The following is a 25,672-nucleotide window of genomic DNA, read 5'->3' as shown; positions in this document are numbered from 1 at the left end:
TGAGAACAAATAAAATGACAAAATACCACAGAGACCAAATGAGTCTGAATCCCTAGAGCTGGAGCCCAGGCATGCAGACACTGATTTCAGTCTCCACTGGGGATTCTAATACACAGTGAGGGAAACATCACTGGCTGCAATGGTCTCTGAAGTAGTCCCAGCTCTGCTGCTTTAAGGATTCCATCACAAAAAACCTAGTGCTCTTTCCACAACTTTTTGTACATTTTGCTTCTTAGGAAACCAACTTTCTTATATTAAAGTGAAGAAAAAAAAAGAATAATCATTCTAATTTTTGCCTTCCAGCCTGTTCACATTTTATAAGAGAAAACCTTTCTCCTCGCTCTTAAGGTAGAAAGAGTGGCTTTATATCCTCCCACTGCTGCCTGCACCCTTACTGGATTCCCATGTATCCAGAATTGTCTGACATGAGACACAGTCTTCCTACTATGCAAAGTGAGGAATGAAAGAAGGGAGAAAAAGTCTCTCTCTGGCCTATAAAGGGAAGGCAGGACAGCTTTTCTGGAGCATAGTATGGGCACTCCATAGCAGTTCACTCCACTTATTAATTTAAACTATAGCAGGAATCAAGAACTATGAGAGGCACTAGAGAAACACACAGTCCACCCAAGGCTCAAACACAATTTCTTGTCTCCTTGGCATTTCATCCTAATGAAGGACATGTTTTATAAATGTTTTGAAGGAAAATGTCTAAGTGATATCTGAGAATAATAGGCTGTAGGGGTCTGGCCCAGGAAGGGTATTGGATTATGGGCAGGAACCATCTCTCTGATGAAATGACTTTCATGGATTGTTCGAAGAGTTAACATGATCAGATCAGATCTGGAATGGAGCCACTAACTCTCTCTTCCACGTTTCCCCTCAAGTCAAAGGCAACTTATTTTTCTCTATTTGAAACCAGGAGATTAGGCAACCAGATGAGCATTTGCTCAACTGGTTTGCTGTTTATACTTTGCAATGTATTGATAAATATTGAATACACTACAGCAGCGGTTCTCAACCTGTGGGTTTCGACCCTTTTGGCGGTTGAACGACCCTTTCACAGGGGTCGCCTAAGACCATCCTGCATATCAGATATTTACATTATGATTCATAACAGTAGCGACATTACAGTTATGAAGTAGCAACGAAAATAATTTTATGGTTGGGTCACAACATGAGGAACTGTATTTAAAGGGCCAGAAGGTTGAAAACCACTGCACTACAGAAAGCAAAACACACACATTTGGCAAAACCAAAGTCTCCTGAGGGAACTTCTCAGGAAATGCTGGGGTGATCTTTCTTGATGATGGTTAACAGGACTAGATTTGTGCTTTTCTAGTTAGTCTTATCAAATCATTTGTAGAACAAGGCACAGAATAAATAAATATACTTATCTGTAGTTAATAACCTTCTGCCTCATGAGGGAAGACCTGTCTGATATGTTCATCCTTGAATTGGTCGAATTTCCCTCCTTCAATATATGGGAAATGAGATCTCAGGCACTATTTCCTGATCTGGAATTTTCAATGTGATACTGCCTGTTGTGAAGGTGGCCTCTGATGGAGAGAACAGTGCTTTAGTCTTAGTTTCCCACTTCTGTAACTTTTCTAGATCAAATTAAAACAGTACGAATGAACTCATCAACATGGAATTAGCTAGAATGCCATCCCTAAAAGACAGGCCCCAAAGTCTAGATTGCTGACTCACTTCCCACACACACTCTTTGGACAACCACTGGCAAGGATTTCACTGGGTGTGATATTGCTATTCGTAGCTCTGGCCTCACAACAATTGGCAGAAATTACATGGGTTATAGACTGAAACTAGTGCTTAAGACCAGGAATCCTAGCTCCAGTACAAGCTTTTTTAATACCAGCCCTGTGACCATGGGCAATTCACTGTTCTAGGCCACACTGGCCTCATCTGTAAAATGGAGACAAAGATCCCTACCTTCGTTAGTGGGTTGATGAAGTATCTGAGAAGCTACTTTAAGATTATTGTAAATTATCACACACTTTATAAATATAAGGTAGAATAATTATGACATTCTTCTCCATTCCTTCCATACCACTGCTCCCCCCCACCCCCCGCCCTTTCAGACTCACAGGAGTCTTACAAAAAAAAAAAGGTGAGCTACACACACTCCCCAAGTCAAACTTCTATCCCAACAGCCACCAACTTTGAGAGTGAAGCTATTCCCTCAACACAGTTTCCTCACCATCAGAATGTTCTTCCCCAGGTCTGAGTTCTTTTCCTCACCATCATTAATTTGAGGCCTTGGTTCCCAAAGTTGTTTTATTTTCCCAGAAAAAAAGAGGAATCAGGAAATCAAAGCAAAACTTGGGGAAGGTAAAGAGATATGGGAGGGAAGGGGGCTTTGAAATAGTAATTAGGAAGGTGGAGAAATACCAGTTATATGTGTCAAGTCTACTGGCGAAACACGTATCAGAGAGCCAAACTGATACACTTTTTTTAAATGTAGAAGTTGATACTGTTTACTTGTTTATTTTTAATTTACATACAGTGAAATTCCCTTCTCTTGGCATACAGTTCTAGGAGTTTTGACAAATGCCCCCAAATACAGGATAGTTCCATCATTCCAAAAATACTCCCTCTTGCTGCTTCTTTGTAGTCCAATCCTCCCTTGACCTTTAACCCTGGCAACCACTGATCTCATGTCTGTCCCTGCCAGGATTTTAAAATTGGAATTGAAAATTTCCCATATGGGTAGTAAATATGGTTTCCTTCTTATCTCAGCATTGCCCTTGGTCTGGATTTTCGTTGTACTGTAGTTCACAGTAATAAAGTTCAAAGAAGAGCTATGGTTTTCCAAGCATTCCTATCATTGTTTTGGCAAATGCTCTCCTGTCTGGATGCCAGAGAAAGGTCCGGGGGTGGGGATATATTGTGTTTGAAAAAATGAACACAACCTCATAGAAAAGCCATTTTCAGCACAGAATGGCAATCCTGGTATAAAATTAGAATTGCTTCTCAATGAGAAACAGCCTTTATTAAAGTAAGAACAAAATCTTTCAGGAGAATCCCAGGTTTGATATAACTTTTAATTAAGTTTCTGAAAAGCTGGAGCTCATTTATTTTCCCCTCTGCCTGCCATTTCACAGCTCTATATCACTGAGACCTTGCTTTGAATTCTAATCCCAATTTGAGTTTTTACACATAATTTTGGTTCGTTCTATGGGTTTTCTAAGATGGTTTGCTTAAATATCATCAATATCTACTTCCTCTCTCCCTCAATTTTCACTATGGAAATCTCTCTGGATAAGACTATTAAGGAGTTCAAGCTATCTCCTCTCGATACCAGACTGCAGTTAGTATTTTAAAATCAAATTAAACAAAATGAATTCCCTAAACAAATTAAATTCCAATATGCATTCCTTTCTTACTCTTGACTGGAGATAAAAAGGTGATAAAATGAATCTTAGGAAAATGATTCTAGCAGCATTATTATGAAAACCAGGTGAGCTTTTTAGTTTATCTGACTAATGAATGGCTCAATAGTCTGAAAAGTTTTAACCAACTTTGAAATACCAACCAATTTTTTTTGACATCCAAACTAAAAGCAAATGGGAGGCAAAAATCACTGTGGCCTTTCTTTTTTTTTCTTTTTCTTTTTCTTTTTTTTGGTGGCATGATGTTTCAGAGGCAAGATAACCCACATATGCCGAAACTGGTTTGGCTCAGTGGATAGAGCGTCGGCCTGCGGACTGAAAGGTCCCAGGTTCGATTCCGGTCAAGGGCATGTACCTGGGTTGCGGGCACATCCCCAGTAGGAGATGTGCAGGAGGCAGCTGATCGATGTTTCTCTCTCATCGATGTTTCTAACTCTCTATCTCTCTCCCTTCCTCTCTGTAAAAAATCAATAAAAAAAAAAAAAGATAACCCACATGTGCATTCAGAATTCCAAAAATCATATTTTCAAAAGTTATCAAGTTAATTACATGCACCTTCACCACCTCTGACCCAATCTGCATTTCAGTGCTGCTAGTATTTATTTGGACTAGCAGGACAGAGGTTTTATATGCACTTAGTATTATGATACCTCCTCCTGTAATCATCTGTTTATTGACTGTAAATTTCACTTGACTGCACAAAATGCATTCAGAATTGATAACCCTCAAATGTAACAGCAATTGTGTTCATCGAAGGCCATCTTCTAGCTACTTAAACTGGCTGACACCCCATGTATAACGTCTGGTTATAGAACATCCTGGGAAAGGAGCTGATTCTTCAGATTCTGTTGGTATCAACAACTCTTAGATGCCTATACAGGAAATAATAAGAACATACATACATATACAGAGCTATGTTTTTTTTTGTTTTGCTTTTAATTAGCCAATCAATAAACAGTACTTTATTATTTTCTACTATCTGAGAGCATATGGGTAATTATTATGATCGCCTTATGTTTTCCAAATAGTGCATTATGATGACATAATCTATGCTTAAAAAGGAAAAATAGCTTTGAATTTAGAGAAGGGGGGGGGGTAACAAAGAGTCAGAGAATGAGGCACACAGAGTGCTAAATTTCTGAGAAGAGTTATCCTGCTTCCAACCTGAAATATCAACCACACCTCTGAGTAACGGGTTTAAACCCAAGTAATCAGAACTTTAGAAGTGGAAGTCAGATGATGTGATTGAGTTCTTTACATGTGAAGAAATTCAAGCCTAACAGAGTTAAGTATTTGGTCAAAGCCACACAGCGAGCTAGTAGAGTCACAAGTGGAACCAGGCAGAGGTCACACACTACTCTACTTACTAACTCCATCTGAGTCCTGAGGAGAGAGGCACCTATAGACCCAGCTCATGGCTACCTCTCAAACTTTCAGAGGCTAGAGGAGTCCCAGGTGCCCACTGATGGTTCTTTCTGATGAACTTATTGAACCTTGAGGGATTCCAAAAAATACTTTCCAACCAAATACCCTCCTCAAACAAAGCAGATCCTCCTGATGTTCTGAGGGAGTTAATGGACACAGTCAATCATCTCAGCTCTTTAAGATTCCATGAATACCAGCCTTCCTTTGGCCTTGTAGCTATCGTAATGATTATAATAGTATCAGGTATGTAACATATAATATAATAATAGCATAATACAGTGAAAATAACTTTTATTTTCACAATTTTACTGGCATTATCTAGCTTTCATTGAGCATTTAATGTTATAGGTGTCTTGCTTTATACTTTAAAAAAAATTTTAACTCTCACAATAAATTAACCTCGTGGCCCTTGTGCTGCCCATTGCCTGCATGTAGTCAGATTCATATCTAGTCCTTCCTTTGTTCTGTTCAATATTATAGGAAACTGAATCCTGTACGTTACATTGCCCAAGGTTTCTTGCCAAGTGGCTTTCAGTTAGTTTTAGTAAGGGGGAAACTGGCAAAGATGAGAGGGTAGGAAGAAGGGAGACGCTGGGCATTTCTGCTTATTTCCTTAGGTTTCAGGCAACCCCTCCAAGGGTGCCTGTGCCTCTCCATCATTCTAGCTCGTCCTAGGTAGCCTAGGGTCCAGAGCTTTGGTAACACAATGTTCTCCCTTATTCCCCCAGCCCCAAAGGTAGCAGGAGCTTCCTGGTGGGTTGCCTCTCCATCTCTGCTTGCCCTTTCAGTTCTCCCAGTACATTACCATTAGTTTACAGTCCTAAAAATTTCCTTTGGACTCACTGGCATGGATTCTGCCATTTGGATTGGAACTTGGCTCATAAAACATTACTGTCTTCATCTTACACATGAAGAACCTGAAGTCTGTCTCACACCAGAGAGATTACCATATACTAGATACTATGCTGAACACTTTATGCACAGTATTTCATTTAATCTTCACAAAAGGTAGATTATTATTTCTATTTCACAGGTAAGAAAATGAGACTCGGGGTACATAAATGATCTGCCCAGTGTCATACTAGTTAGTGGGAGACGTAGGAGCTATATTGAGAACAGTCTCTAGATAACAGTAATTAATTAAGAAATGCTGGAAGACGGGGCCACCTCTTGCAGAGTTTAATTGGTCAGACTTTTCTGAAAGTTTATGAGACTGGAGAAAGGAGGACTTTGCTGCATTACATTAACTCAGTTTACAAGAAGGTTCAAGGTCATGGCAGCTGCTTTGTAAATAACCACAGGACTAAAAGCAGTGGGGTGCTGCTAATTGTTTAACAACTAACCTCTGGGAGCAGGGGAGGGCAAAGTCCTGATTCATAGCATTTGCTAATTTCCATAGAGTAAAGGATCCCACCATGGCTGATTTCAAGCTATTGAGTACACACACACACACAACACTACAAGACTCTTCTAGAATATATAAATCAATAAGAAAAGAAACAATACAGTTTTTAAAATGGATGTAAGACTTTAACAGGTCATTTATAAAAGGCTATACACCTTTTATGACCCACAAGTATTTGAAAACACACTCAAAATCATTACTCAGAGAAAAATGCAAATTAAAACCACCAAGAAATCCCGCAGAAGTAATAAATCAAAAGTAACTGGCAATACCAATAATCTATGAGGATATGAAGCTACTAATATCCTTATTTATATTTTGCTGGTGATTGTGGACATTTACAAAATTTTTATGCAATGCCTTCTAAAGTCAAACATTTGCTTATCCTATAACATAATTTTCACTCATGGTAGCAAAATTGAATACATATATTCATCAAAAAACATGTAAAAGAATGTTTTCAGCAACTCTATTCATAATAGTCAAAAGTTAGAATAGCCCAAATGTCCATTAAGATAAAAATAGTTTCAAAAATATGAAATATCCTGCCATGTGGTTCAGGTGGAGAGTCATCTCATACGCCAAAATCTTTCAGATCTGATTCCCAGTCAGGGCACATACTTAGATTGTGGGTTCCATCCCTAGTCAGAGCACATACAGAAAGCAACTGATTGATGTTTCTCTTTCTCTCCTTTTTCTCTTCCTTCCTCCCTCCTTCCCTTCTTCTCTCTAAGGTCAATGAACATAACCTTGGATAAGGATTTAAAAAAAGAGAAATATTTCCCTGCCCAGGTGGCTCAGTTATTTGCAGCATCGTCCTATGAACCAAAAAGTTGAAGATTGATTCCTAGTCAGGGCACATACCTAGATTGCACATACACAGGGTTTGATCCTTGATCAGGGTGCATATGGGAGGCACCAATCTATGTTTCTCTCTCACATCAATGTTTCTATCAAAAAAAAAAAAAAATCAAACATATCCTCGGGTGAGAATTAAAAAAATTTTAAAGATTAAAAATATGAGATATTTATACAATATAATAATGTCTGGCAATAAAGAATAATGAACTTCTGATGCCCTCCCCTCCAAAAAAAAAGTATTGATGAGTTTCAAAAAATATAATGAGCAAAAGAATCCAAAGACATTCTGTATGGCCTTTTTATATGAAGTTCAAGAACAGAGAAAAACTAACCTATGGGGATAAAAATCAGAATGGTGGCTAGTTGAAGTGGGAGGAAATATTATTAATTACAGACATGAGTTAACCTGCTAGGAAGTACACATATGTAAAGCTTTCTCAACCTGTACACTTGAGATTTATATGCTTTATTATTTAAAAATTATGCTTTGATTTTTTAAAAAATAATCTTTGTGTCCCATGGACTTTTTGTCTCTGGATCATGCAAACGTAAGGTTTCCCAGATCATTCCAGCCCAGCATATATTTGAGCACATGTCTCTGAACCAAATGCCAGACAAGCTGTATTAACATTACTACTGTCTTTAGCAAACTTACTTTAACATGAACCCTTAACCTTCACCAGCTCCCTAATTCAATATTAGACCTTCTTCTTAGGGTCACTGACTCAGTAACTAAGAAAATCTGAATCTTGGACTCAGACAAAGCTTGTTTGATGAACTGCATTATTTGTGTGTTTTTTATGTTTTATTTGTTTTCTGATAATTTACCAGGTTTTAACATATTTACTAACCTCTATTTTGAAAGGGGATCTAGATCTTTCCAGTGACTTTTAATTTTTTTTATTTATTAAATGGGAACTAAGTTCTCAGGCTATTTCTTCTTTCCTTGCTTCATTACTTGTTACTACCCTTATCAGTTCATACAAGCTTTATGTCTCTATAATATCACTGGTTACTCTTCTATAGCTTTTAACATTATGTGTCTATCCATCTACCTTCTTCCCTGTCAACTAATTACTGCCAAAATATTTCCTCTGCATTATTTCATTTGGTTTGTCTTCTCCTTGACTGGTTATTTTGAGCCTTTAAAAAAAAAAAAAAGGTCTAAGTTAATTAAAACAAAACCATTATAAACTCCACATTAATAAAGTGCAATTGAAACAACTATGCCATTAAAACAACAAAACATATGGCATTATTACCAGCTGTATGAGCTTAAGCAACTTTCATTGATAAAATGTGGCTCATGACATTTTAATTTAGGTTATCACTTATGATTTATTATTTGGATACAGTGGTACTATTAGTTATGCATATATCTATTTTTAGTTTTATAAACCTACTAGAGGCCTGGTGCACAAATTCGTGCATGGGTGGGGTCCGGCCATGAGGCTGGCCAGCCAGGGAGAGGGGCCGGCAGGCCATGCCCCCAATAGGGGTGTTGGGGGCTTATCAGGGGCCAGGTGGCCGGGGAGGGGCCAATCAGGGCTTGGATAAGGCTGGTTGGCTACCGCAGTGGGCATTATAGCCACCAATCATTCTGGTCATTCTGGTTGTTCTGCCATTCAGGTTGCTGGGCTTTTATATATACTAGTATAGATAGTTATTTATCTTTTTTAAAATATGAAGACTAAGTAGAATTTCAAGAGATATTAAAGATAATTCTACCTCTATTCCCCATATTTATATATAGTGGGAAGATGGAAAAGGAGAAGTTTAGAGTAGTTAGATAATTTACCCAATGTCATTTACTGAGGAAGAGGCTAAGCTTGTCTAGCACTCAGGCCTCCTTGACAACCTACTGAATGGGAGAACATATTTTCCAATGATACATGTGAAAAGGGGTTATATCAGTTATATCCAAAATTTATAAAGATCTTATAAAATTCAACATCAAAAATCAAGCAATCCCATTAAAAAATGGGCAAAAGACCATAAAAAGCATTGGTAAGGATGTGGAGAAAAGAGAAGCCTTCTGCACTATTGGTGGGAATGCAGATTGGTGCAACCACTGTGAAAAGCAGCATGTAGTTACCTCAAAAAAATAAAAAATGAAATTGTTTTATGACCCAGCTATTCCACTTCTGGAAACATATCTGAAGAAACCCAAAACACTAACATGAAATAATATATGAGCCCCTATGTTCATTGCGGCATTATTTACAATAGCCAAGATTCGGAAGCAGCCCATGTGCCTATCAATAGATGATTAGGTAAAAAAAGCTGTGGTACATTTACACAATGGAATACTAATCGGCCATAAAAAAGAAATTTTACCTTTTGCAACAGCATTGATGGACCTGGAGAATATTATGCTAAATGAAATAAAACAGAGAAAGACAAGTACCACATAATTTCACTTAGATATGTAATCTAATGAATAAAATAACTTTATAAAACAAAAACAGACTCATAGAGAGAACAGACTGACAGCTGTCTGAGGAGATGGGGATTGGGTGAAAAATTGAAGCGATTAAGTAAAAAAAAAAAATACACACAAAAAACAGAGACACAGTGTGGTGACTACCAGAAGAAAAGATGGGGTAGGGGGAGGTAGAAGAGAGCAAAGGAGAGTTAAATGGTGACAGAAGGAAACTTTACTTTGGGTAGCAAACACACAAAAATATACAGATAATGTATTATAGAACTGTATACAGTGGGGCCTTGACTTACGAGTGTCCCGACTAACGAGTTTTTCGAGATACGAGCCATCTCTTGGCCAATTTTTTGCTTTGAGTTGCGAGCTAAAATTTGGGTTACGAGCCAGCTTCAGATACTCCACCGCTAGTTGGTGCAGCGAACGTCACAGTGAACGCCACAACATCAGCATCACGTGTCTCACTCGTTCACTTTTTGATTTGACATACGAGTAATTTGAGTTACGAGCTCTGTCATGGAACGAATTAAACTCGTAAGTCAAGGCCCCACTGTACTTGAAACCTATATAATTTTATGAAGCAATGTCATCCCAATAAATTCAATAAAAATTAAAAAAATATAGAAATTGAGATTACTCTTACCTTTGCACACCAGACTTTCCCTTGCCAGTTACATTCAAATTAACTTTAAACAGATGAGTTTAAAGTTCAACTGTTAAGGGACATGAGGGCATAAACTCTCCACAGAAAACAGGAAAGCGATGGCAGTCATATGTCAAAAATTTCAGTTTTGAAAATTTAAAAACAAATTAAAAGGGTGTGTTAAATGCTCCATTTTTCTTAAAAAGGAAAAGAAAATTAACACAGCAAGTGAAAAAAAAGAGAGAATCTTAACTAGGTTAGAAATATTGAGAATGGAGAGAAAAATCCTTAATGAGAATTACATTCAGAGCAGATTATTGGGGAAGATTTGACAAGGGAAGCAGATAATGAATTCAGGAGAACATTGGGTTTTAGTTAAAGGCAGGAACTTTTGAAGATAAGGTCAAGGATATTTCTTCTCAGCAGAATAGCACACAGTAGACCCTTACTAAATATTTGTTTAGTAGATGAATAAATGAATGAATGATTTGGGTTGAGTTCTAAAGAGAAGAGTGGAAGATGGTAATAGAAAAACGTGGAGAGTCAGTTTGAGGAAAGTGGGGCTGGTTGGATAGAGATGGGAGTTAAACAGCCTATGTATAGAGGCCTAGAAGCTAGATTAGGAGTTGGCCAATTACGGCCCATGGGCCAAATCCAGCCCAGCACCTGTTTTTGTACAAGCAGCCCATGAGCTAAGAATAACTTTTATATTTTTAAATGATTGAAAAAGTCCAAAGAAGGACAATTATTTCATGACATGAAAATAATATGAAACTCAATTTTCAGTGTCTATAAATAAAACAATGTTTTTGTTGTTTTATTATTGCAGAAGGGAGCAGCCTGCACCTTACAGGAGCAGTAATAATGTGCTTTATAAAAATTATCTCTTTAAATTCTCACAACAACTCTATGGGATATAATTCATTGTTCCCATTTCACTGATGAGCAAGGTCACAAAATTCATTAGTGGCTGAGTCAGGAGCTATACCCACAGCTATGTGCCTTTCCAAACTTTCCAATTTGCCCTAGGATAAAATCCATCGCTCTGGAAGTAGTGAGACCATAAAATGCTTATAAAAGAGGGTGTGGGAGTATGCTGAATACTTAGAGGGCAGTTTTGGAACTGAATCAGAGGAAGGAGAGAATGGTTTAGGCAGACACATTTCTAAGAGATGTATATAGATTAATTCATTTAATTCTCACAATTCCTCCAGGAGTTGTATAAGTTGTATACTATTATTACTAATCCTATGTTGGATAAAGAATGGCTTCCTTTAAGACCACTTTCCAGGTAAAAGGCCCAGCATTTGGGCACTCTTAACACTTTGAGGCTCTTTGTCATAAGTGGTCGGGCTGGTCTCTGGCTGGAGATAGCCCTTGGCCAGATTCAGTACTCTGCGCCTCTGTGTTGTGTGCTTGTCTTGCTTGTAGGAACAAATTTAAACAAGAGACAAGTAGCAGCAAAAGCAAGTGAGGATTTATTTGTAGGAAAAAAGTACACTCAGAACCTGAGTGGGCAACTCAGCCAGCTGAAACCATGTTTGAAAGTTCAGAGAATTTACACCCCGAGGCTGAAACACCCCTAGATAAGGAGCAAGTCACCCCCTCTCTCGTGTCTCAAAAAAAATATAACTTGAAACTATAAGGCTCTTTCACCTGGGTGTTATGCCACCAGGTAGACCACATCCTGGAGGGGCTCTAAATTTTTCCTCCTCACATCGGGGTCTGGGGTCTGCATCTCCATTTTCTATTTTTGGTTTGTCTCATCTGACACATCTCCCCTCCAAGCCTCAACTGCCTCTTCCAGCTCAAATCTTTCTAAGGACCTACTCTCACATTTTGATGGGTGACACCACTGGGTCTCTAAAGGCTCATCCAACCCTAAACATCTCTGATCCCACCTTCAGAAGCACTTAGGGAAGGTGTCCAATGGACTCAGCTTCCACCCTGGTGCCCTGCATTCTTGCCCTAAGACTTCTCTCCCAACCCCCCATCCCCACTCACTCCCCCCATAGGCTTTTGAGACCTTTTAGCTAATAGCTCTCTGGTTCTTCTCTGATAGTTTATTCTAAAGAGACTTCCTAAATCACAACAAATTAATCAGTATTTGAAGAAATGCAGCAGATGAGTTTAAAGTTCAACTGCTAAGAGACGTGAAGGCTTAAAGGTCCATAGAAAGCAGGAGAGTGATGACAGTCATATGTCAAAAAATTCAGCAGCTGTAAATTTAAGGAAGCTCTTTGTAGCTGGCGCCTTTATTTCTGATGGTCACCTTTGGCCCTGAAAGCAGCCACTCACTTCCCCACTTGGAACTTACTCCTGGGCAGCTGCTGACAAAACAGGAAGTGATTAGAATGTCATTTGTTTTTACAACTCTCTGAACTTTGGGAGTTTTAAAACAGGGGTTAAAGTATCAGTGCAAAGTCCCATACAAAGACTGACTTAGTATTGAGCTTTGCACAGCAGCCTTTCCCTTGCCAGTTACATTCAAAACAGCAAGCTTTTTTTTTTTTTTTTTGGTAATACAAGTTGGTGGGGGTGGGGAGAGAAAAAAGGAACTGGGAAAAGAAGGAGAGGGGAAGTTGAACCTTCCCTCTCTCCCTGTCTTCCTCAGAAAACCAAACATGGCATCTTCCATGAGGAGCTTGTTTTCAGATCACAGCAGATACGTTGAATCTTTTCGGAGGTTTCTCAACAATTCCACGGAACACCAGTGCATGCAGGAATTCCTGGACAAGAAGCTGCCAGGCATAATAGCAAGGTAACAAAAAAGGACGCTTTGTCAAAGGGACAAGCCTCCGCGTTTTCCTTTCAGTGATAGATGGGTGGAGCCCAGCCTGCAGGCTGGGCGAGGGGGATAAGAACCGCCACTGATTGCAATGCCCGCTCCGCTCCCTCTTCCTCCCACTGGGCTCCTTTTCCTGTGATTCTTTAGTTCGACTTTTGCTTTAAACATTCAAAGGATCCCATTTGTGCAGCATTTCCAGCTGCATGAAGATAAGCATTAACTATTTGAAGGCACAAATCCGTGTTCATTTGGGAAAAGAGAAGATGCAAATCTTTGAGTTCAGATTTTTTTCCTCCCTCCTCTAAATTTTGCATTAAAAAAATGCCCCAAAAGGAGTCTAATATTCTTTTCATTAGAATCAAATATAAATATTACCAAATAATATTTGCTCCTGAGGACTGAGTGGGTGCCTCTCAGTTCTCCTAATATCCATTTAAATTCATTTTCCTTATCTATTATTATAGTTATCACGCTCCAAAAAAATTTGTCTTTTCCTTTCAACTTAATATTAGCAATGTGGCCCAAAAGAAAAAGCATTTTCCTATTACCAGTGAACCTCACTAGTTCCTATCCTTCGAGCAGACTGCTTTTTTTGGTGATTAATGTGTTCAATTTGTGCCAGGGCTGATAAGCATTATGGGAGTAACAGATTCCACATGCTAAAGATAATCAAATCACCTATGTGGGGGTGGATTGCTGTAATTTACTCTGCTTCAGGAAATAATGATGGAAACTGGGAAGAAATGACTGACTGTCGATCCAATCAGCAGCAGCAAGGGAAACTGAAATGTTATCTTTTGCTGGCTTTCCCTAGTAGAGGCCTGAAATTCTTTCCCCAATATGGTACTCTGCCTGACCAGAGAGACCTTGCTGGATGTATATGGGATTGTTTCCCTTTCTATTTTTTATGGCTTAGTTTTTAATATGTTTTAATTTTTCTTTTAATATTTCAATTTACAGTTGACAATTTAAATGTGATTTTTAAAAGTAGAGTATTATATAATTTTAATAATTAAAAAGTAATAGAATAATGGTGCAAAAATTAAAGCAGGCAGCAAATACAAACTTCTTATCTGGGATCTAATTATAGTTTATTTCTTTGGGTCTTGTTAATTTCTAAAGTTGAAAGTAATGAGTTAATTCCTGAGTTCTTTTGCAGACCTAAATGTCTGTATTCATGTCTGTAGCTATCCAGTTACTTGGTTTTCTTTAGCCATCAGTGTGGTTTGAAGAGGCACCATGAATGGATATACATAATAAATGATGACCCTTCTCTTCAAGGTGTATACCATCCAACTGGAAATACTGAATGTGGAATTTGTAAAAGACTCAAGAATTTTCAAAGGCATAAATAAATTTTCATTATAGTGGTAAAATATAATTAGAAATTATCTAAATCAAAGTATCATTTATTTAAAAAATAATCCCTGACCCCCACCCCCTGCTACTCCCTCCCAAAGTGATGTTTGGAATGAGCTTTAGCTGAAGGAGCTTTAAAATTGCTGCTAAACGTTGTTTCTAAGTTATATAAATACACAACATGCCTGCTTTATTTTTCATTCTAAAAAAACTTTCTTTGAAAGTCAAATGGTTCTAAAAAGCTTATAACAACAACAGCAAAAGCAAAAAAAAAAGAAAACACAAGAAAAACTGGTTCCTTGCCCTACCCACTCCCAACCCTAACTCCCATTTTCCAGAGGCAAGCACTTTCACCATTCTGCCAAAATCTTTTAGTTGTTTCTGGTAGAATTTTCTTTCCTAATTCTAAATAATAATTGCTAATATTTGCTGTGTGGTTGTTGTGAGTAGACAGGTCTAAGAGATTTACATGAATTAAATCATTTAATCCTCATACTCCCCTATGAGTTAGATACCATTATTGCAATCCTATAACATATTATTATTATTCTATTTCATGGGTAAAAAAGAGGCAGAGAAGTTAAATAACTTGCTCAAGGTAACAAATCAATAAACTGGGATTTCAACCTCATGGGGAACATCCTGCCTGCGGGCCTTATAAGGCCCTCAAAATCATTTGGTCTGACCTTGCCAAGGCATTATGGGTGAGTTAATTAAATGTTTGACCAAATATATCAGGCTAATTTTTAAAAATATATTTTTATAGATTTCAGAGAGGAAGGGGAAGGGAGAGAGAAAAATATCAATTATGCAAGAGAATCATTCGTTGATCAGCTGCTTCCTGCATATCCCTTACTGAGGATCTAGCCCACAACCCAGGCATGTGCTCTGACAGGGAATCAAACCGTGACCTCCTGGTTCATGGGGCAATGCTCAACCAATGAGCTACACCAGCCAGGCTAGCAGGATAATTTTTAGGTTGATAATCGTGTATTGCCTACAAATAATGTTATAAACTGTCCAAATGGGCTTTGGCAGAAAAAAGGTGCCCACCCATATGATACATAGCCTCACTGTGCTATCCACACATATGAGCATTTTAAAAAATTAATCAAGAACATAAATAGGAATGGGTATATATATTAAGACTCATGATTATGAGTTGGAAGATAATTAGAACTAAGGAAGGCAACTCATTCATAAAAGTCCTTGACTCTACTTTCCAATTTCTTTAACTTTAGCCAAAGAGCAGACATGTTTACATCCTAAAGCCCATCAAACAAACGTACTTTCAGTTCATGTCTCCCCTCTAGCACTTACCCCTTTTCTTTTCACTATTTCATCCTATTTCAACAATCTCTCTGGATCTTTCTCCTCTTTATCAAGCACACTTTAAATCCCACTGTCATCTGGCTTCTTCCCTCAACCTACTTTTAAAACTGATATTATCAAATATATTAATATTGCCAAATTCAATGGAGATTTTCTTTTTAAAAAAAATTCAGTAGTACACTCTGCCACCTTTGACACTACAGATGGCTTTTCTCCTTCTCTAGTACTCCTATCATATCTCTGAGCTTTGCTGTTTTCCTGTCTTTTTTTTGTATGTCCCATAATCCAGTGACTTTTAAAAGTTGGTATTGCCTCATTATCCCACTACCCTTCTAAGTATCTGCAATATCCTTGGGTGATTGGAATCTACCCTTCTAATTTTGACCATTACTTTATGACAATAATTCTCCAGAATACATCATTTATCCGGATCTCTTTCTCACCCAGAGTAAATCTTGCATATCAAAATGTCCATTGAGTTCAGATTTATCAAAACAAAATAAAACAAACAAACAAAAAACAAAAAGAAAAGCCTTGAGAACACACACACACTAGTAACACTGCCATCAAGCTATATTCTCCAGTTTCCTTTTGGGCACCATGCTTCACCAAGTCATTGTGCATTCGCCACGCCTGAAACTTGGCAGTCATTGTGCATTCAGACTTGTTTCTGACCCTTTACATCAACCTAAAGCAAGTCATAGTGTTGTTTTCCAGGCCATCAATTCCACTCTATTTCTAATACTAGAGCTATAATGTCAGGCTTTATCATCTCACATATTGCTTGAGAGCAAAGGAGTGTCTTACTGATTTTTATCTTCTCCGTGCCTAGATTAGGCATACAATAAATGTTTGCCTGTTTGTTGAAAATAGCAAGAAGAAAGGAAAGAAGGCAGACATAGAGATAGTATGAATCACCTCAACCTTTCCCCATACACAGCGAATGCCTAATTACATCCCAAGACTCAAGGACTCACTTTTTCTTTTCTTGTTCTCCAAATCAATTCTCAACAAATGATTTACCTTACCTCTGAGCTGTTTATAATGTGCTTCTAAAAGTCTACCAGTTCAAGATTGTTAATGAATAGAACCTATATTTCTAAAGATTTCTAAAGGCAGCAAGATCACTACTGAAAAAATTGGAATCTTTCATGTTGGCCTAGCTTTCGTTCACTGTAATTTTAAGCTGCTCTCTTCAACTAGACTTAATAATCAGATTTTTCCAAGCATCTAGCACATTTTTCTTAAACTACATAATTTTTTTTTCAGGATTGGAGACAAAAAATCAGAAATTAAGATTCTAAGCATTGGTGGAGGTGCAGGTATGAATAACACATTTTAAAATTTGAATTTCACTCCAGACTAATGTTGTTTGATGGTAATATTGTACATTCTTTAGGAAAGCTACTTTCGGAAGAGATTAGGTTATTAAAACTAGTAAGGGCAATACCACTTCAACTAAGGTTAATGTCCCCATAGATCTAAAGGGTTTATGACATCAGCCTTCATTACTATCTGTAATGTGGATAAGTGTAGCTTTATTTTTCATAAATGGAAAAACATAGGATATATTTGGTTAACTTTTATCCAAAATGATTTAACTGTTCACAGAAAAGGAAAGTTTCATAAGACATTTCTTAAGGTTGTACCACTTTGAAGTGTGGTTCGTGGACTGGGTGCTGGTTTGTAAACAGTCCAGGCGGAGATAAGAAGCCTGCACTGGAATGTAAATAAATGCACAGCTCCCTTCTTTGAAAACTCGCTGCTATGGGGAAAACTATGCTGAATGACATAATTGATTTACCCTCCTGTGGACCTACTCTTTGAGTTGCACTTGCCTAATGCATCCCTTTCCTCTGATTTTGTTCCAAATCTGCCCTCTAAGAATTCAGCACACTCCCCAGCCCCCTTTTAAAAGCTTTTCATTGTATTACTACTCCTAGAGCCAGTGCCTTTACTTTAGGGAAAAATGGGGAGTCTGGAAAGATATATTGAGGTGGGCATAGTTTCTGACTCTGCCACCAGTGAACTATGTAGCCTTTGCTGAAACCTAGGCTTCATTTTTCTTATCGGCAAAATGGGAACAATGAATCATATCTCATAGAGTGGTAGTGAGAATTATGTAGATAACACTTATAAAGTGGTTAGCACATTGTTACTGCTGCTATAAGGTGCAGGCTGGTCCCTTTTGCAAAAACAAAACAAAAAATTTCATCACCACACTTAGTCTCATATCAAACTCCTGAATTGTTTGCCTTATATTTAAGTTGCTAGTCATCTGGAGGCTTGAGTTAATATATTAACACTAGAGGCCTGGTGCACAAAATTTGTGCACGGGTAGGGTCCCTAGGCCTGGCCGGTGATCAGGGCCCATCAGGGCCTTCTGGCTGCCAGCCGGGACCTTCCTTCATTCCACGCCGCTCCCTGGTGGTCAGTGCACGTCATAGGGAATGGTCAAAGTACTGGTCGGTGGAACTCCTGAGGTGACAATTTGCATATTAGCCTTTTATTAGAAAATGTAGTCATATATATTGTTCTATATTACTCCTTCCCTCCCTCCCTCTTTCTTTATTGTTTTCTTTTCAAACAATCACTACTTAGTATTTGTTACCATTTGGTAACAAGTGGATGTTACATAGGGACAAGTGGTAATCTCTTGAGTCTCTTAAGTGTAAGAGTTTTAGTACCACATGAATGAGTGAATTGTTGGCCCATATTAACACAAAAATAACCAAGAACATGCTAATGGAATAAGACAGCTACTTTTTCATGTTATTATTTGTCCATTTATCACAAAATACACTGTGATATAATGTAATAAGGATTAACCCGTAAAATAATTTTACTTTATTATCATCTTTCACCAAGAAAATAGAAAATAACAAGGACAAATAAGAAAGGATATTGCCATGAATGATCTTATAAAAATTGTTTAAGCTAAAATATTCCATTATTTCTTACTGGTATTTTAAATCCTAAGGATTATAAGAGTGATGAATTGCCCAGAGTTAATTCATTTAACCAAGACAGTCACTTCCAGTGTGCTTTGCATATGTGTTTCAGGCACCCAACAGGCAATGATACTATCATTTGATAGCGTCACTTGTACTTGGACAAGAAGAGAAGCCCTACAAGGAAAAGTAATTAAAAACAATCTCTATCTTGGCCAAATTAACTGACCTTTTAATATAAAGTTAATTGCATTTATAATGTAAATTTATCCAGATGCTTATAAACTATCTAGAAAAAGGAACAGTTGGCCTACACAGTGATTCCTTATATAAAGGTGCACATAAGAGCTCATTTAAAGAATTTATCAAAACAAAGGGAACAATACTTGGAGTTCTTCTGACTGAGCCCTAACATTGTATTAAAAACAAGCTCTGCCTTGGGGATGATATGGGCACTCATTAAGGGCACTCTTCATAAGAAATTTGTCAGAAATACAAGAAAAAAATCCAAGAGAAATTCAAGGTATTGATACTTAGCTTTCACTGTTGGAGTGAGCTCCATGAAATCAAAAGCAATACATTTAAAATCCCTAGGTCTAGATGTCCCTGGCACAAAAGAGCAGTGCTTGGGGGGTAGGAGACACCCCACTCAGTTAGTTTGAGTGCTCATACACCAACTGGGAGATGCTCACCTGATAACCTGTCATTGCCTAACTGCAAGCACCTTGCAGAAGAACAACGTGGGTAAGAAACTTCCTATCCTTGCCTTAGAGAAATGGTCTCCTTAGAAGTTCCAGTCTACATTGGGTCTGAGACTTTTGCATTATCCTGTGGCTTAAGTATTCTTCCAAATCAGTCACTGAACTCTAATCCCTGGCAAACAAGGTCACTGGCCCTGTCTGGTACCTTTGGCTCAGCTCCCAGAATGCATCTACCTCAGTCTTAGCTTACAGTCCTGTCTGGTTTTACCTCCTAGATGTTCTCCTCTTGGTTGCCCTGACACCTGCAGATCGTCTTCTGCATATCTTTGTTGCAAATATCCTCTCTGCATTCATAATGCTGCTACCACTTCGCCCCACCACAATGGAAAAACATACAAGAAGCAAACCAGCCGAAACCGGTTTGGCTCAGTGGATAGAGCGTCGGCCTGCGGACTGAAAGGTCCCAGGTTCGATTCCGGTCAAGGGCATGTACCTGGGTTGCGGGCACATCCCCGGTGGGAGATGTGCAGGAGGCAGCTGATCGATGTCTCTCTCATCGATGTTTCTAACTCTCTATCTCTCTCCCTTCCTCTCTGTAAAGAATCAATAAAATATATTTAAAAAAAAAAAAAAAAAGAAGCAAACCAACTAAAACTTTCCTACGTGAAACTGCTGCTTTTATATCACTTAATGCTCATGCTCTTTGGTGGCCTATTTGATTTCCTTTTCAGAAACACAAGCGGGCGGTGCTTGTGCACCCTTTCTGTCTCCTGACTCTTCTGTAAGGATCGATGTCTGTGTGGAAAGGGTTTCAGTTAAGAGAGAATGTAAGGTATTTGAAGAGATGTTTGAAAATTCAGGTTAGAAGCCAAGCAATAATTAGGACTCTGAGTAGTTCAAAAGAAAGGAAATCAGTGCCCAACATTTTGATATCACCTTTAAATAATCTATGTAAATAAAATACAATGGCTAAGCAGTACTGCTATTCATAGATTATACAGGAAAATGTATGAAATAAATATGTGAACCAAAAACAAAACAAAAAAAAGAGAGAAAATCAGGAGAAAAGCAAATCATGGACAAAAATTCAGACCATGTAGCTTTTACAGAGGTCAAACTGGGAAGTATAAAGTCGTGTGCTGTAAGCTTTAATGAAATACAATGAGCAGCTCCGATAGCCTTATTCAAGGTCTCAAAGTATTCAGCACTGCTTTCAGATATTGAGAGCAACTGTATTGTATTCTAAGTCTCATAGAATATACTCTTTGGTCCATCTTTGACATTCATGCTTCCTAAAATTAAGCCACTCAACAGAGATCCATTATTATTCAACTTTAAAGAGTGTTGTTTAAATGGTACATCAAGAAAAAGAAACTTTTGCTAAGGAAGAACGCTATTAATTTATAGTGTATACACTTTTGCCTCGCAAAATGTTCCAGAAGGCAGTGTGGGCAATGTGTTCTCCTTGCTTTGGGCTCTGCTTAAAGGAGAATCATTTTATCTGCTGCACTGTTCAGTTCTTCAAATGCCAGAAAGTTTTATAAGGGTTAGATAGGACTATAACTCAGTTTTATTTTATCCGGCTTTCTACTTCTATTCTTGTTAACCTATTGTGTACCAACTCAATTGTCATACCCTATATAATAGTATATACATATGTTTATAGTTTTTTAATCCACTGAAGCAACTCACATATGAAGCACAAGTGGTCTGAACTCTCGCATAACATTTTTGTTGTTTTTTAAATAATATTTCTGACTTATGTTGACAGAAGTTAGGTGGTTTTCTTGTACTACAACATATGGACACCAGCATTCCTACAGGGGGGTTACAAAATAAAGAGTTTAGAGACCATTAACATCCTCAATTTACAAATAAGAAAACTGATAACCACCAAGACAGAATAAAACTCGGGTCTCTTGATTTTAGTCCAGTCCAAGAAATTGTACAAAACAATATAGACATTAATTTTTGGCTTGGCAAAGGAGAGATTAGGTACTCAATAATCACCAGCTGTTTTAAAACCTAATCTTATGAAATTATTAACCTTTTTTCTTTTCATAAATGACATGTTAAGGTGACACAGAGGTTTAGTTTTCTAAGAGAGTTGGTAGGAGTGAAACAAATAATTAAGGCAGAAACAGGAAGAGCCAGTATGTCCGCTTTCACAGCCAGGAGGTGGTAAGTAGCAAAGGTTAGTGCTGTCCAGTGATTCAGAATAAGTCAATAATCTATATCAGCAAATTGGAGAAATATAGAGAATTGGGGGAATTTTGCCCAGAAATATGAATGTGCCTTTCACCATTTTCAAATATTTCCTGCTGATCAAACTCCAGAATATTTGCCCCTTAAGGGCCAGTGATGAAAGAGAGAAAGATTTCTTGGTTCAGTATTAGAGTTTACTAATGATCAAACCTGTCCAGAAATGAGAACACACATTTTGAGAGGTAAAGACCTATAGATACATGAACTTGTAAACTTCATCTCAGCACAGGCTGGAGAAATACTTATCATATATACTATGGAAGGGACTTAGGCACTGGTCTCTTAGGTGGTTAGGCTGTTAAACATACTTTTAATAAAAATAAATAAAAAGAAGTATGATCTTGTGAGTAACCTTCTAGAAAGAGGTAGGCAATTCTCCTGAGTGGTGTGGCTAAGACCATGTTTGGTTATAATTAAGGAAGTGAAATTTATATAGGACTTCTACATATGCAGACAATTTTTAGTCTTCATTTTAATTGCTTATTACTTGAAATGAGTAAGAGCTGATTTACTTATGTGCAGCATACTAACAATTACTCCATTATTAAGAAAGATATGAACTCTAGTGATTCACTAATAAAACAGGATTTAGGACCGTCTACTTCAGGTAACCAGTTTGGGGCCTCGGATGTAAAAGCATTCATAACTATATTACTTAAAAATAAACTATTCTCCATATATATTTTTACCAAAAAAAATATAGTGTACCTCATTGTATTGTATGTAAAACTTTCGGAGAACATGAAAGTATTTTGGTTAAAGAGAGCTACATTTCGGATTTGAGACAACTAAATATGATGCTTACTATACAACATTGGAGCCATTGTCATTAAAACCAGAGTAGCCGAAACCGGTTTGGCTCAGTGGATAGAGTGTTGGCCTGACTGAAAGGTCCCGGATTCGATTCCGGTCAAGGGCATGTACCTGGGTTGCAGGCACATCCCCAGTAGGAGATGTGCAGGAGGCAGCCGATCGATGTTTCTCTCTCATCGATGTTTCTAACTCTCTATCTCTCTCCCTCCCTCTCTGTAAAAAATCAATAAAATATATTAAAAAAAAACAACAGAGTAAACAAGATTGGTTTGGCTAATTCAACAGGAAACAGAAAAACATGGGATAATGAGTAGATGAAGATGAAACTATCATTATTAGCAGATTAAATGACTATATACTTAGAAAAACAAATAAACTCAGTTATACAGCCTTAGAATAAGAATGCAGTAACGACCTGGATTCAGGTAAAATAGGTAAGAAAAACAATGGCAGATCCACATTCTTTTTTGTTTTTGTTAATATTTGAGCATTTTTCATGCACAGTTTTGATTCTTTAAAATGTAATTGAAAGTCCCTGGCATGTGGTTATCTGATTTGCTGAAAGATAAATTTGTATCTTGCCAGTTTGGGACAGTCTCTTAGTGAACAGGCTTCTGCTTGACACATACTGTTAAATAAAACTTTCTGATTCAATGCAAACACTCATGCAGCTCTGATGTGGGGTCTGTTGTCATCCTCGGTATATGCAGACTGAACCCAGCAATACATGCCACAGGGGTGTGGGCAGGTTATAGAGCTTGGGGTCCACACCCAGGGTCTTCTGCAGCTTAGTCTCTTCTAACAGTAATAAACTGATGGAAATGATGTTAAAGTATTTGCTAATAATATACTTAATATGAAATATTTTTTAAAACTATTTGAAGAAAAGTTCAGATATTTACTGAGAATTATTTGAGAAGATTTAGAAAGCCAATATGCAATAGTGATGAGGTTACAATGACATTAAAACTTTCATGTATGAAAGGAAAGGGTATGAAAGGAAACAAAATGTTCCGGAAAGTAATGTGGCATTATGTATCCAGAACGGTTCTGCTATTCTTCTAATACACAAAGGGCTGGTCATGCTGTTTGTTAAAATAGTGATGTGCTTGGTAAATAGCCACTCCCCTGCTGTCCCATCACAGAACCAACCGCTGCTTCAGCTCCTCCTCCTGGACTTGTGTGCATCCCACCTACCCAGGCCCCACCTACTCTGGGACCCCCCCCTCCAGCAACTGTACTGGTCTTGCTCCCCAGGGATCCTCTAAGAATGTGCTATAGTTCTTCAGTCTGCATCCTTTCTCAGCAGCTGGCACCTTGGATGGGGTTTTTGTTTTGTTTTTCCATATAATCAAAGATCAAGGGTCTCATTCTAACCATTAATTCTGGTTCTAGGAATAAGTTTGAAAAAATTATGATTGTTTGCATAAAATTTTATGGTTTGTTGTCAGGCTCCTCATAATAGCAAAAAACTTAAAACTAAGCATAACTATCAAAAACTATACATAAAACTATATGTATAAAAGTTTACTTTCATATATTTTATAGAATTTATAAACGGTAATTAAGTCAATTATTTCATGTATAATTAGAAAATAGTATCACCACTACAAATAACACATTCACATAAATTTTGACATATTTGTGGTATATCTCTCTGTAAGAAAGTAAAAATAATCTATATACATAATGATCTTACATGTGTAGTCTAAAGAAAATTATTTGTTCAAAGGATGAAAAAAAAAACACCTAGGAAATAAACTAAACATTAACTTTTTCTTTTTCTAGTAGTGAGATATTTATTTTCTACCTATACTTGTATAAGTTTCAGGTTTTCTATAGTATTAATTTCATATCCCAGGGCAGGAAAAATAAGCCCAATCAAACCAATAACGTTACAGGTGATGAAAGTGATGGTAAGGCGTGGACGACTGGCGTCCGACAGCCCCTTTAGCTCTGTGACTGGCGCCCAGGCGCTGTTCTGACACGTTGTCGTGATGAACTGGCCTCGACCTGCCACGTCTGACTTACCAGTAAGAGGATCGCCACGTGCGACTCACCGGTGAGAGGATCGCACCTGCACAAGCGCTGGAGGAACAGTGCTCCTGTCTTGAAGCCGAGCATCTCGGCAGAGCCCACACCTTCTCCGTGATGAGGCTGGGGCGATGCTGACGGAAAGGACGCTAGTTGTCTGCTGTCTGTGCCTTGTTTTGTGTTGGTTATTTCTTGCTTCTTCTTCCTCCACTAGCACAGCAGGCACTCAGACTCTACCACTGGTTGCAAACCCATAGCTAAAATTATTTTTCATCACTAAGCCCAAGGTTATCTGGGCAATTTTTCTTCCTAGAAACAATTTTTTGTGTGTGCTTGTAGTGTCTAGGGTGTCAATCAATGACTAGTAAGTTCCCTCGGCAACATGCACGTTTTAATGGCTGTTAATGTGGCGGGCCAGCGGAGGGCAGCTCGGGAGAGAGACTGTGAAGGTTATTTGGAGGCGAGAGGAGAGGGCGGAGAGGGCACCAGAGCCCGCGAGAGTGCGGAGCCTGCGCAGGCGCACTGGTGTTGATGACGTCACGGACTTGTGCTTACCTTGGACTGACTGTGTCAGTTCAAGCAGTTTCGTCTTGTAAATCCTATCATTGGTGAGATCAAGGTAGAAGAATGTTAGCACTTCCCTAAGTGTAGCTCCATATAACAAATATTACAATAGTGTAAGTATATTAATTTATCTCTATGTGCTGAAGTAGCAGTCAACTATTATTTAAAGTTTACAAATGAAAAGCTAAGGCAAAATTTAGTCTTTCCTGAGTTGTCTAATATCTCTATACTTCAGTGTTCAGCTCCCATTGGGGCATTTTCTCTACGTTTATATTTCATAAAACAATTTGATAGCATGGCTTTTCTTAGGCCTCCTGCAGTTGCAAGGCATTCGTTCAGTCAGTATCATTCCTGGGCCAACAGCCAGAAGGCACACCAAAGCAAATGGCAATGCCCTTTTGACTCAGAATTTATATTTATAACCCCCTTCCTGAGACCCTACAGCTATTTTAATATTCTACAATCATTTTCCCATACTGAGAGAACTACCTCAATACTGAGGCATCCAGTGTGTGTGGGAGAGAGAGAGAGAGGAAAAGAAGTGATCTTGTCAAGAATCTTATATCTTTCACACTGCAACTTAAAATCAGATTGTTCTCCCACTGGTTGCAAACCCATAGCTAAAATTATTTTTCATCACTAAGCCCAAGGTTATCTGGGCAATTTTTCTTCCTAGAAACAATT

At 38.0% G+C, this 25,672-nt stretch overlaps 1 protein-coding gene across 1 annotated transcript in view; it reads left to right on the top strand.

Annotated features, from left to right (window-relative positions):
• The first annotated feature begins 12,595 nt into the window (after nucleotides 1-12,595).
• HNMT (histamine N-methyltransferase) overlaps nucleotides 12,596-25,672 on the top strand; it is a 39,818-nt gene continuing 26,741 nt past the window's right edge. Inside the window, exons 1-2 of the mRNA XM_070423464.1 lie at nucleotides 12,596-12,942; nucleotides 16,930-16,982. Of these exons, the coding sequence (XP_070279565.1) occupies nucleotides 12,806-12,942; nucleotides 16,930-16,982 (190 nt within the window). The 5' untranslated portion in view covers nucleotides 12,596-12,805. The remainder of the gene's footprint in view (nucleotides 12,943-16,929; nucleotides 16,983-25,672) is intronic.

The sequence above is a fragment of the Myotis yumanensis genome, unplaced genomic scaffold (genome assembly GCF_028538775.1).
Source record: "Myotis yumanensis isolate MYYU_CA2020_CCGP unplaced genomic scaffold, mMyoYum1.0.hap1 SCAF_8, whole genome shotgun sequence".
Taxonomy (NCBI): domain Eukaryota; kingdom Metazoa; phylum Chordata; class Mammalia; order Chiroptera; family Vespertilionidae; genus Myotis; species Myotis yumanensis.
The sequence above is the reverse complement of the archived record's forward strand: the minus strand, read 5'-3'. Positions and strand labels throughout refer to the sequence as shown.